This window comes from Apteryx mantelli, chromosome 27, assembly GCF_036417845.1.
Source record: "Apteryx mantelli isolate bAptMan1 chromosome 27, bAptMan1.hap1, whole genome shotgun sequence".
In the NCBI taxonomy this organism is placed as follows: Eukaryota; Metazoa; Chordata; class Aves; order Apterygiformes; family Apterygidae; genus Apteryx; species Apteryx mantelli.
The window spans coordinates 5070781-5084104 of NC_090004.1; the positions used below are offsets into that span (position 1 = coordinate 5070781).

The 13324-nt window shown below is 41.9% G+C and overlaps 1 protein-coding gene across 1 annotated transcript in view; it reads right to left on the reverse strand.

The window, feature by feature from the left end:
* Positions 1–11490, reverse strand: part of MACO1 (macoilin 1) — a 30959-nt gene extending 19469 nt beyond the window's left edge. Inside the window, exons 1-3 of the mRNA XM_067311324.1 lie at positions 11355–11490; positions 1421–1562; positions 591–717 (exon numbers count right to left, since the gene is read on the reverse strand). Of these exons, the coding sequence (XP_067167425.1) occupies positions 591–717; positions 1421–1562; positions 11355–11434 (349 nt within the window). The 5' untranslated portion in view covers positions 11435–11490. The remainder of the gene's footprint in view (positions 1–590; positions 718–1420; positions 1563–11354) is intronic.
* Between the last annotated feature and the right edge of the window lie 1834 nt (positions 11491–13324).

The window sequence follows — 13324 nt, forward strand, 5'->3', positions numbered from 1 at the left end:
ACTTAAAAAAAGAATTCTAAGCATATTAAAAAAAAGAATTTTCCATACATGTCTCAAACTGTTGGGGCAGCCACTACTGCAACCGCAGCAAGTTAGTAACAAACAATTGATATTATCAGCCTTTGTGCTCAGAAACAGAATCAATTGGCACACAGACTTTACTAATAAATATTTAAACTATAAATACGATAATAGTATTTTGCTCTTTCAATAATAAGCCAATTTTAACAAGTTAGTCAAGTAGAAGGAATAGCATAACATTGTTTCACCAAACTTTTTGTATGTACTCAGTATTTCTTGAATGGCTGCAGAGTATTTTGAGGTCAGGCAGATATTCTTTAGTGTCCTGGAATTCCTATTTATACACTTTCAGTTCCATTAATTAACCCTTTATGATTACAACAAGATTCACTCAGAGATGTATCAAGTGCAAATCAGCATACTAAGGATAGCATAAAAACATTGTATTTAATCTGTAACAAAGTACCTTAAAACATATGCAACAAACAAAAGAGGGTTTCTGCATATTACTAAAAATTGTAAGATATATATTCAAATCAGTAAGTTGTAATTAAAGAAGAGTGACCTACCTGTGTGCCAGACATACTGTACCCATACATACGTGCTGGCAGCAAAAAACAGCCATTGTATTGGTATGAAGAGCAGACATATTATATTTGATGTGAACGCTACACAAACAAAAAATACTGAAAAGGCCTAAAAGAAAGGAGGGGAGGGGAGGAGAGAGAAGAGTGTTTCAGTTTATTCCAGCACATAATACCACTTTATTTATTAATGGTGACACTACAGCAATTTCAGGTTAGAAAGGCTAAGTGTTAGTTATTATCAGGACAAAGAAATGGAGCAGTCTAACCAGTCAAAGTACAGACATATCCAATTAAGAGAGAAAGCGTGCAACTCAGGAATATTGGTCCTGCCCACTCTTCCAGTGAGTCTCAAAACAGCTGTATTTATCCCTTATTATTTTGAAGACTTTCATTTACACTGCTGATGTAGTATTATCATAACTATATTATTTCTTCTGACAAAAAAAAAATCAGCACTGTCATTTACTTTCAGAAAGAGTAGTAAATACTTAAAACAGGCAAGCATATCCATATTACACTCTTATAACTCTCTTATTTAGGGATCTAAACTAATTCACTAGTCACAGGAATTCAAAAGTTATTTGCCTATGGTGAAAAACTTGATAGCTATATAGTTCACTTCCATTTGCCAAAGATTAAATAGGTAGTCTAACTTAAGCCAAGATCCCATATTAGCCACCTAGTCACTTGAAAATTCCTCTTCTTGAGAAGACGATCAGCAGAACTACTAAATTAGCTGTAGAAGATGCTATATGCCATAAAACATTGCAGGATTTTTCTACAAAGGACTGGTGATTTTAGGTTATACATACCAAACCCTGGTATCTGAAGGAATCGTAAACGCTCCTGATGAAGAGCCAGAATGGCCACAGATATTCAAATCTGAACTCCAGGACAAAATCTGCCAACAGTACTAGTGCCCACACTACTAGGAACTTTAGATACAGAAAGGTACTGCAAAGAAAAAAGAAAGGTAGCATTAGGTCTGTATTTCTGATAGAGACATGGAAACCATATGAACTTTTTTTTAATGCAGGAATAAAAGTATAGAAAACTAATGTAGGTAAGAAAGTTTCATGCAAAATGATTTTACAAAATAGGGAGTTTTATTATATGAAAATTGGGACTGGTCTAACGGAGTTAACTATATTCAATTCCCCCCCCCCTTTTTTTTTTTTTTTTAAGTGTCAAAGAAACAGAAAGCTTTCTGCTCTTACAAGACATTCAGTGACAATCTCCATTTAGCTCTGCACCATATTTTTACAAGTGAAGTTTTGCAAACAGGTATGTTGTCGCAGCTGAAATGCTTCTCTTCTGGTTTACATTCTCATATTTGGAGCTCAGAAATTTCTATATTCCCCTGACAAACAGGCTACAGATATTCAGTCATTTTCCACATTTATTTAAACACAGACAAACCGCAACACCAATAAATCCAAACATATTTTGAGCCTACAACTACAGCAATAAGGAAGAGTGGTTTGATCCTGAGATGTGAAGGAGTTGTTTTTGAAGATATCCATTTTAAAATAGATACATCCATTTTAAATAATAGGAAAACAGAGGCACATGTTATTTGAGGCCAGACAGTCTAACTCTTTTTTCTGATTATTTCAAAGCCACAGTCCCTTATTCCTAGTCCTGCATTTTGAACCACTGACAATCCTTCTCGACTACAGAGCTTAAAATATTTTGAGATAATCACTGATTGATACAGTAGCACTTGAGAGAATAGATCAATCTGTTTTGTTGCAGAAGAGGAAGCAAAAACCCTCTTGTCCCAAAACCCAGCACCTGGAGATCTAGTATGTTGCTCCAATTCCCCAAAATGCAACCACCTTGTTGCGCTGTATTGTTGTATATAACAAGGGTGTTTGTTTTTGTTTTTTAATTAAGGGCAGTTTTTCCTATTAGTAACTTCTTTTTCCTCCTGTATCATACTGCCAGCACCATCAGTGGAACTTTGCCCTGGGATGTTTACTGATAAGTTGCCAAGAATTAGTACGTACAAAGCCAGGCAGGGCTGGCTCAAGTTTCTGCACTGTTCACAGACATGCGGCTTATTGGCAAAGTTGTTCAGAGCTTCATAAAAGACACAAAATAAAAAACTTGTATGAAGAGTGTTACAAACAAGCAAAGGTTTATAAGCAATCGAACTACAACTCATCAAATTTATTAAGAGTCAACGGTAGGCAGTAAGCTTTCTACTTCCCATCAGATAGAACACTGCTCCGTTTAATTGAGGTGCCACAAGGTACCTATCTCAAGATGATGAAGCAAATTATCACAGAAAGAGAAGTCATTATTACATTCTTTTAAAGTTTATTTTTATTGGTTTTACTACTAAACAATGACACATATTTTTGCTCTGTGCATAATGTAAAGCTATTCTAAGCGTCTCCTATTAGGAAGCCCTTAAATTAGATCTAGTCTTCTCTATGTCCAAAACCTCTCCAATCTGCAAGTATTTCAGTTATCCTTCAAGTGACAGTGCTTAAGTTTCAAACCTTAGGCAGTCATAGAACAAATCACAGCGCACAGATGAAGTAGCAATTTATTTATCGTCTGTCAAACACAAGAAAACGCTTGCAAACTGTTAAACAATAATGATTTTCTCATTTTGTATGTTTGTACCTGTGAAGTTCTTATTTCATATATGGTATTACAAAAAAAAATAAAACTCTCTATCCACTACAGAAATTTTAAAAATATTCTCTACGCCACTGGTTGGAGATGCATGCAATACGGCTGAGTAGGCATGCAACAGCAGATTGCTTCAAGCTCCAGAGCCATCACTTCATAACCCTGGGGATCGATATAAAATGAAAAAAGTGCCAGAAAGATACACATCCGCAACTGGATTTTTGCGAAATATCACTCAAATTACTTGCAATATCAGGTCAGCTTCCAAACCACAAGACTGGGAGAACACCAGCCCTCCACTTTGATTTCCTGTCAAGGTTGGGCTCTCACAGTTAATCAGATGTGCTGTGAAAGTTACATTTATGGACTTTCAGGACCGTACGTTTTCACTCAACAAAGGAGTTTTTGCTTAGCTACTCTAACTTACAGTATGTCATCAGACCCTCCCCTAAAAGCCCAATTTTGCAAAGGTACTCACTGTGATTAATGCTCACTAATATACTCGCATGAGTACATGCTTTAAATCACTATGAACTAAAGAAAGGCTTTACTAAAAATACGTTCTGTGATCTAAGAAACAAGTAAGCAAATATTCCTACAGTTAACCCACCTCTGCATTCCCCCCACCCACTTTTGGATTGAAAGCATTTTCTCCATTTATAGTAGACCCTGAAAAACACTATTCTGCATCTGCAGTTTAACATAATAGGACTGAAAAAATACATATTCAAATAAACTTAAGAACTTCCTACAATATCTTTAATGGAAACAAAATTAATGACACATCCACCTTGAAAAATTAAGGCAGTAATGTCCTCAGCTATGTAGTCAAAAACTACTCTTAGGAAACAATGAACTACAGAATAAGGATTAAAAAAAAAACTAAACGGCAACATTTGTCCTAGTCACTTATGCTCATATATGCTGCTATATTCTCTTTACTTAAGTTCTAAATCCTTAATGAAAATCTGTAAGAAGCAGCTGCATTCAGCTACCTCTGAGAACACCTAGGCATAAACGGCAACAGACGCTGGGTTCTGTAGTCACAACCACGTTCATTTTGACCATGCCGTTGAATTGCACACGTGTGGCTCTAACAGTTGATAAAAACATACAAAGGCATTGCATCGAGGCAATCATTATTCTCTGTTTAGCTGGAAAAGTAGTTATATTGTGTGGGCACTTTTTCCTGGGTTAAAGTTATGGCTATTGTGTACTTTTTTGCTACTAAAATACATAAAGAGGATACATTTTTCTTAACAAGAATTGTCAGAACTAAAGCTTTTCAACTGTAAAATGCTACTCTAAAGCATTTGCTGAATAAGAGTTTTGCAATACAGACATTAAAGTAATTTCTAATACTAAATTCATATCAAATCTGAATACCATGCTGACTTTTCTTACCTTTTAAAGTGGAATTGTAACAATTCAAAATATGTAATAAGGTTTTCACAACAAAATTAAAGAGCCTGCTTCTCAGTCATCTGAATGACTCAAAAGCAATTAAGAATTTCTTGAATATAAGACTAAGACACAAGAAAGTTATTTCCTTTTATAAAGGACTTCATCTACTTACACTGGCCTCAACAGTAGTTTACCGTTGTGTAATATATTCTACGTATGCGTTCAGCTGCACAAGACCACACTTATACCCACACACTTAAATAAAATATTTTAGAAGATATTCACTCAGACTACACTTCATCAGTTGGTTTTGGACATCAACACTCCCCCCCTCAGCATTAAAGGCTGCATACAGAGGACTGCATCAATGTCAGAGGCTGCAGCCTAGCATAGCTAAACACTCAGCCCTAGCTTTAAAATCGATATTGGTAGCAACCTACTGACATCAGCTCCCTGCTCAGAATGGACAGGTTTTACCAACTGTGCTGAGCTTCCACGCTGCTACGGTTACACAGCTAGATTAACACTAGCTCGGCTGTCTTTGCAGTACACTGCAGTCTGCAGATGGCAATGATCCTTAGTAGGAGGAAGAAAGGAATGCAGATCTCGATTTCCCTTATTCCATACAGGTATGCTGCACACCAAGATTTACTGTTCCTGACAAGTACTATTGTCTAATGCACAGTTTATAAGTTAATTTACAAATGTTTAGTGAACATGCACCCTTCAGTGAATGCTTAAATTAGCTATACCTGCAAGAGGTCCAGCCAGAATTAAACCCAAAAGAAAAACAGGCTAACAGACCTCTTGTTTGACAGGCTAACCACTATCCTATTATCTTGCTTCATATGACAGACTGTTCAAATAATATTAAATGAATGGAGTTACTAATAAAATTTAGCAGTAGCCCTCCTCCCTTTCTCTGCTTCGTACTAGTCACTTTTACTTCGTCTTTACTCTTCAAGCTCTTGATTCCTTCTAGACACTATTCTTCTCCTCAGTGCTCTCCTGTTGTTATCTAGTCACCGTCCCCACTGCGCCTCCCCTCCAGCACGCTCAGACAGCCGACTCTCCCTTGGAATCCAGCACCAGCCATTAGTTGTCTATGAACCTCTGAAATTCATTAATCTTTCTAGGCACATCCACACACTTCTCCCATTTTGATAGCTGCTGTGTCAGTATCCTCACTTAGAGATAATATTCACTAGACAGAAGTGCTTTCTAACCTGAGTAGCCCTTATAGTAGAAATGCTCAAATATATTCCACGGTACACATTTTAATACAGAGTTTGTTCTCAGTACAGGAGGAAGAAGATCATATGCCTAAACTGGTTGCAGGGAGATAACCTAAATTTTAGGCATGTAATTTTCTGGTCTGATACACATCAAAAAAAGCTGACTTCAGTGATCTGCCTAAGGTTTAAGAAGGGCAGGTCTTTCCCTATAAAAACTGGCATATGTATATAATCTTGTAGGGTAATATAGGATGGAGGGAGGAAGGAAAAAAACCCACCACATTCATGAAAGAAGTAGGGTACAGAACTGGAAGGACTAGTGATTAGACTATAGTACTGCAAGTCCTGTGAAACATCAGTTGATTGCTAATGTATACTGAACTTAAAGATTTATTCATAATTCCACAGTGACTGTGCTCCTCCTTTGAGTTTTCAAACAATTCATTTTCCTCCTTAATCTTCCTCCCCCTACCCCTCCTCCCCAAGTACCAGATGCCATTTCCTTTCTTTTTTTTTTTTTCCCTTTGGTTTGTTCTTTGTTCTCTTTTTACTGCCCTGTACAATCAGATACTGTGCTTGCTGGAAGGTAAAGCATTCAAAAATATCACTGGAAAAAACAATCATGTACCCAACATCTAAATTGGTAGCAAATTAAGCCCCCATTCTATCCCTTTATTATCAGCAAGTTCCACAGGCTGCAAAGTGAATCTTCACAGAATTGAGGGTATGTTTCATTTTGCAGCCTGACTCACACAATACAACGGAGGGGAAGGCATCTGGAGTCTGGCAGGGCGCCAAATGAAGAGGTAGGCTTTAAAAAGGTGAAGTTTAGCATGCATGTGAAATCACTGAAGAGTCAACAATCAAAATCTCAAGGTTATCCAACCAATGCCAGACAGAATATTTGGGATGCTTAGAGAATATCAGTAGAGATCTTCAAATGAAAAAGCATTATAAATACATAGATTTGTGTGCACTTATTTGTATGTGTTTGCATACACATAAGAGTAATATTAGCAGATATAAAAGTAGTACAGAAGGAAGACAGCAAGTGTGCAAGAGCAAAAACATGACTGCTGGGATGTGGTATGCATACTGGAAACTATTATGTGAAATACTTGCCAAGCGCATTTTCAAAAAGGAAGAGAAATTTAAAGAATCCCAGGAAACCTCCCTTACTGCTTATTCAGAAGGGAAGACAAAACAGAAAAACTATACATCTCTTACAGTAATTCTGGAAGCAAGTGTAATAGAGGCATATAATCAGCAATCAGTATTGTAGCACTGAAACAAGAGAAACTGTTAGACCACTATGGTAACTCAGCTGACAATACCAGAGTCCAGAACACATAAAATAAAGCAAGGGGAACTGCAGTGTGCAGGGGAATGAAAGCCACTGGCAGAGAGAAGCAATATTACATGTACCATTGGGGCTGACATAGTAGAACACATTTGAATTTAAGCTAAATTAGATTTGAGACCTGAATTTAACTTAAGGTCATAAAAGGTAGTACTGTTGGTTTGTTAGAGACCTCCAGGGTAGTTCAAGAAAAGTGTTTTTCCCCGTATCGGAAGCTATAAAGAAAACACCAGAATAAATCAGTAGGAAGAATCATCACGGATTTAAAAAAAAAGAAACAAACAAAAAAAAGCCTAAAAAGAGGCCACATTCCTGGAGTTAGCACGGATTGTTTTTTCCTTACAGTTTATTCAGCTGTCAGCAGAGTGAAAAACACGATCCTTGGAAATAAGCCATATCAGAATTTAGGTGGCACACAGAATCAAATGAGCATCTTAGCAAAGGGATCATGATACCAAGAAATGCTGCCCAGTATATTAGATGCCCAGGGCCACAGATTGCCTCTCTTCCATGATGGGGGGATCTCAGTAACCACTTGGAGATTACAGACACATACACATTCTCCATGGTATTTATTTGGCTGCAATCCCAGGTAATGCCTGCGATAAAGGGAAATATGTAGGACTAAAAAAATCCTAATACTAAAGGAACATAAAGTGTTTAAGTACTGCTGTCAGGAAATCTGTGATATATAGCAGAAGTCAGCTGACATGGAAATTAAGCCAATTGCAATGACTGCATGGGGAATTCATCTCAAAACTTAATCAGCTGCAAAACTGGTATCAAGTGCCAATGTGATTGAGTAGAGCCAAAACAAGCAGCCTCAACAATAAAGCCGAAGGATTTTAAATACGTCAGTGAAGACTACTATGAACAAGCAGTAACAAGTAAACTTTAATTGCTTAGGTTTAACAGATGCAATGAATACTTCAATTAACAATTAAGGTTTTAATACATGCACAACATCGAAGGTATAAGTTGTTAATCATTCAAGCATTATAAAATAATGGCAACAGATATCTTAAAAAGTATAAAGACAAAGTTTTAAACATACACTATGGAAACAACAACAGATCTTGTGATTCCTTCCATCAGTTTGTTGGTTTTGGAGATTTATTGGAAACACAGTTATGCTTTAATTATAATAATGTTCTTTCCAAAGGTACTGTAAGCACTTCTAAATAGTAAGAGTCTTTATCATGTTTGCACATAATATTAGATTCATCAAGTTTTCACAGTACTTTAACAGCCAGGTAGCAATAATCATTTTAAGCTGCGATACTGCACCATTGGCATCCAGGGCTTCACTTGCAGTACACAAGAGCAAAGCTGCTAATGGCAGTGCTGGCATGCCATATTATGCAGCACTTAAATACAGCCTGAAGTGGCTTAAAACTTAGACGGGGAGCAAGACTAAACTGAAAGGAAAGAAGGGGGAAAAAAAGGCAAAAAACAGATAGAAGAAAAGACAGCAGGAGGAAAAAACAGTATAAAGAGGAGCAGGGAGGGCAGCTGTTGAAAATTTCATGGGGGGGTGGGGGGAAGATTGGTCAGGAATAACTTTGAAATTTTTTGAAAGGCTGAAGCCAAACAGTCTGTTTAATTTAGGGAATGAATACTGGAGAAAGTACTGTAAGCAGTATAGCTGCATAATTTCAGGTTAGAAAGATTGTAAACCTTTAGAAGAACTTGTTGAAAAGGACGCTGCAGAAGTTGGTAAAAAAAGCAATACTCAGGGAGACAGCATATTCACATTTTTCAATGCAACCCAAGATTTTACATTTCTAACAACCTGTTCTGTGATTATAAGCTGCTTTTCTGTCATTTATCATAAGCTGTTTCAGATTTACACATGTAGTGAATCCCCACCCTCGGAGTCTTGCTCTAGGACAATTCTTTCATTCCTCCGAATGTTCCAAAACACTTCAGCTTTGCAAATCTCAACTATGTTCACACGTAGTTATTTCTGACAGCTGTGACTACCTCTGCATTGAAAGATTGGAGAGGGAATGAGGATGGGAAGATTGGTCCTAGTTTAAAAAGCAAACAAAAAATCCTAGAAGAGTTAAGTATATCAACCATGCTATTTGTTTAGCTTAGCTGCTTTGTTTATACCACTATGATATTACCTACCGATAACTGCATTTACTGGGTTTGTGTAAGCTGATGGTCACAATTAAGATAAGTTGAGTAAATAACTATAGTAATTAGAAGAATTTAGAAATCCATACAGTTATATGAGAAGCTACCTGTGTATAATCATAACCTACCAAATTATGCAGCGGTGGAAGAAAGGAGAAGGGCAGCAAAAGACACAAGAGAAGAGACCACAACCCCTATAAAAGTTATTTTCTCTCCGGTTAGATTTACGAAGAGGCAAGCCTTCATGCTAGTTTCTCTTTTCTTTCTGTGGGACAGTAATTTGAAATTGCTGACTACTCTTGCTTATCAGAATGCTGTGTGAAACAAAGGCTAAAACCCCTATTTCTGAAAAAAAGCCTTCCATGAGAAATTACTACAAGAAGCCTCATGTCTCTATTAGTCGTACATGCAGCTACAACTGTTGTACATGCAACTTCAACCACATTCACCTGATGTTCTTCTCATCTTTTTCTTTTATCCTCGCCTTCTCTCACCACCTCTCCAGGCAGTCAGCTCAAAGGTAATGTAATTTTAAATGTCTTTTCAAAAGCAAGCAAGTATATAAGGAATTGCTTACATTTAAATTATTTTCAGGAAACTAGTCATCTCAAATATTAGCTTCGAAGCAACAGATGGTATTGTTTTAACATTCCAAACACCATTTTCTCAAAAACTGGGACTCTAAAGCAACAAGATACTCTCTATTCTCAAGCAGAGATTCATTATAACTAGGATAAGCTGTGCTTTGTTACAATTTTGTTATAATCAAAGCTCACTATTAACTAGTTTCCTTATGTAAAGCCAACATCTGCATTATATATATTTCCTCAAGTCTTTAGTCACTGCACATATAAACCTCAATTGAAACTATGGACAGAAAGGGGACGTTATCCTTACTATAACTTTCAAAAGTCAGTTGTATAGCCTCTCCCACAATGAACTCCTCTTTAATCAAAAATACACAATTATTGTATTTGATATCAAATTTGGTATACTTACATACTCAAGGAATGGAAAGCTCTAAAATACTCTATATAAAGTTTGAAATATACCCACATGAAACAAATGATTAGGCAGCTATTTGTGTTTTGGTGTCTCCTGCCTGTAAAAAACCGCAAAGTATGCATGTATTTTAAGGTACAGGTATATCTCATGCCTAAGAACGTGTATATCATTTCCACTACGATTTTCTTTACGAAGGGAATTATTCTAAGCCAGCATCACCTAATAATCAAGTCAGAACTGAGGAATTACACGGAATACAGATCTCTCAGGAAAAGTTACCTACTTTCACGATTTCAGCAGCCTGTCTCGGGTCACAGGTCGGCGGCCGGCCCGGCACCCGCGGGGTTTCCGCCGCAAGGCCGCCCGTGCCGCCGCCCGGCGTTCATTGCTCAGGCGGGCCCTTCGCCCCCCTCGCGTGCCTCCGCCGCGAAGCCACGGCGCAGAGCAGGTGCCACCTCCACCGCCACGTGGAAACCAACTCGCTGGCCCCGGGCGCCAGCGGCTGCCCGCGCCTCGCCTCGCCTCACCGCTTCACCTCCTCCGGTAACGCTCTCCGCCCCGCCGGGGTGGGGGGGAAACTCCCTCGGGCACCACCCCGCGCCGGAGCCGGGCAGGCGGCGGGCGGGGAGGCGCCCGGCAGCTCCTCGCCCGCTCCCTCCGGGCGGCGCCGGCAGCACCTTGGCCAGCAGCCGCCCCCCCAGGGGCGGCGGGGCCCGGGGCGGCCTAGCGGCGGGGCGGCCCCGAGGGGTCCGGGGCGCCATGTCGCGCCCGCGTGAGCGCGAGGGCCGCGGTGACAGGGGCGGTGGGGGCGGGGCGCGCTGACAGGCCGCTGAGGGGATGCGGCGGGGGGAAGCGGGCGCGGCGGGAAGGCACCGGCAGGGAGGGGGAGGGGAGCGAGGCGCGGGTTCCCCCCCCCCCGGCCCCGCCTCGCCCCGCGCCGCGGCGGCCGGTCGGTACCTGCCGTAGATGCCCTCGGTGATGCGGTTCCGCTTGAGCGGCCGCCGCAGCTTGCTGCAGTCCGCGCTCCGCCGCTTCATCCTCCCGGCCGCCTCCGGCCTGGCCCGGCCCGGCCCGGCCGCGCGCCCCGGCCCCGCCGCGCTGCCCGGCCCGCCCCGGTCACGGCAGCACCATCCGCCCCCGCGTTTTTTTTTTTCCCTCTCTCTCTGTTTTTTTTTTTTTTCCGGGAAACAAAGAAATAAAAATAATTCCTGGTCCGTCCCTCCCCGCCGCGTCCCCCCGCGCAGCCTCCGCGCGGCGCCCCACCTCCCCCGGCGCTGCCCAATCGGACGTCTGGCCGCGTGAGAATGACGGCGCGCCCGGCCAATCGGCAGCAGGGAAAGGTAGACGGACGGCCGAGGAGGCCCATCGCGACATCAAGAAGTTGGTCCCGCCCCACACTACCGGGTTGCCCTCCCGCGCCTTTGATTGACTGCCGCGCGAACCCGTCACGAAGGAATCTTAGTGAATTGACGGCTGAATAGCCAATCACTGAAGAGGTTTTGTTCTTCTCCCGCCCACTGTCGTTCTCGTCAGATTCCCGCCCCATATTGTGATTGACAGCAAGACTACCCAATGGAAAAGAAGAACAAAAATAAAAGGACAGCTCAGCTATCCATTCGGAAGCGGAAGAAGGAGGGCTTAATTTTCTCTGTCACTGTAGCGCTGAAGTACTGCCCCCGCGCTTGATTGACAGCCCCACTGGCAAATCAGCTGCTAGGGAAGGGAAAAAGACATAGCAGGGTGCAAAGGTAAGAGGGGACAGCTGGTCGCACCCTGTCCTTCCCCCGTAATGCAGCTCTGTCCAGAAGGGCCCACAAGAAAAAATAAAACACCCTTTGCGTGACTGAGGGGCGTCTCCCACCAATTAGGGAAGAACACAGGAGAGTGACAATTAACCAGCCCAATCCTGATGCAGGAAACAGAAGGGGCGGGGCGAATGTGCCCCTCTTTCCCCGATCGGCCCAAAGACGGACGGTAGCTGGAGATGGGCCAATCAGAGGCCACGGCGGGGGGGGTACCGAATCTCGGCCAATGGGAGGCGAGTCCCTAAGGGAGGCCCGTTAGGAGGGGGCGGGTGCTCAACCAATGGGCAGCGGGTGGGGCGGGGCCACCACCACTGCCCGGGGCTGCCTAGTCACGGGCCCCCCCCCTCCCCCCACCTCCGCCTGCCTCCCGCTGCCGCCGTCTCCTCAGGGCCCCGCTGTGGGGCCTCGGGGCCTCCCGAGACCGGTTCCCCCCCCTCCCCACACACACACACACACACACCCCGGTGTCCTGGGGGAGAAACACGGGTGAATTCGTAGCCTCTGGGGCAGCTGGTGTATTTTCCCTTTGGGTGTTAGGCTGACGAGGGATTTGGTAACAAGTGTCCAAAGCGCTAATTGTATTCATTTAATCAGGGCAAAATGGCGGAAGGAGTTCTGGGTCGTTCTGCACCTGGGTAGGAGTCTTAAGGGTTTGTCTTGCAGGAAACACATGAAGGCTAATTAGATAAATTGCGCTCTTAAACCGCGCAGGCACCCCACATGGGTTAGCTAAATCAGTGTCTGAATTGCTGTTTCAGCTGTTATCTTTTTCTGGCATAGAGAAGGTTCACCTGACATTTTGCTTCTGTCCGAATGACCTGCATGACCACAGAATTCCAGTGAAAAGAAGCTTAATGTAGGTCTTTGTGCACAGGGCTTTTTCTGGAATTCGGGCAGTGCTCTGCATATTCAGGAAAGTCCCTTAAATGTTTTGCAGTTTCTGAAAGAGGGGTAAGGATTTTTTTTTCCTTAACATGTGGGTTTTATTAGGCCTAAGTAAAAGCTGGTAAAGTAATTTGATATTGGATGTGAGGGAAGTGCAAAGTATCACCATTAATATAAACCTTTCACAGATGACATTGTGCCATGTAGCCTGGGTTTACAGGAGTCAAGTCACTTCCT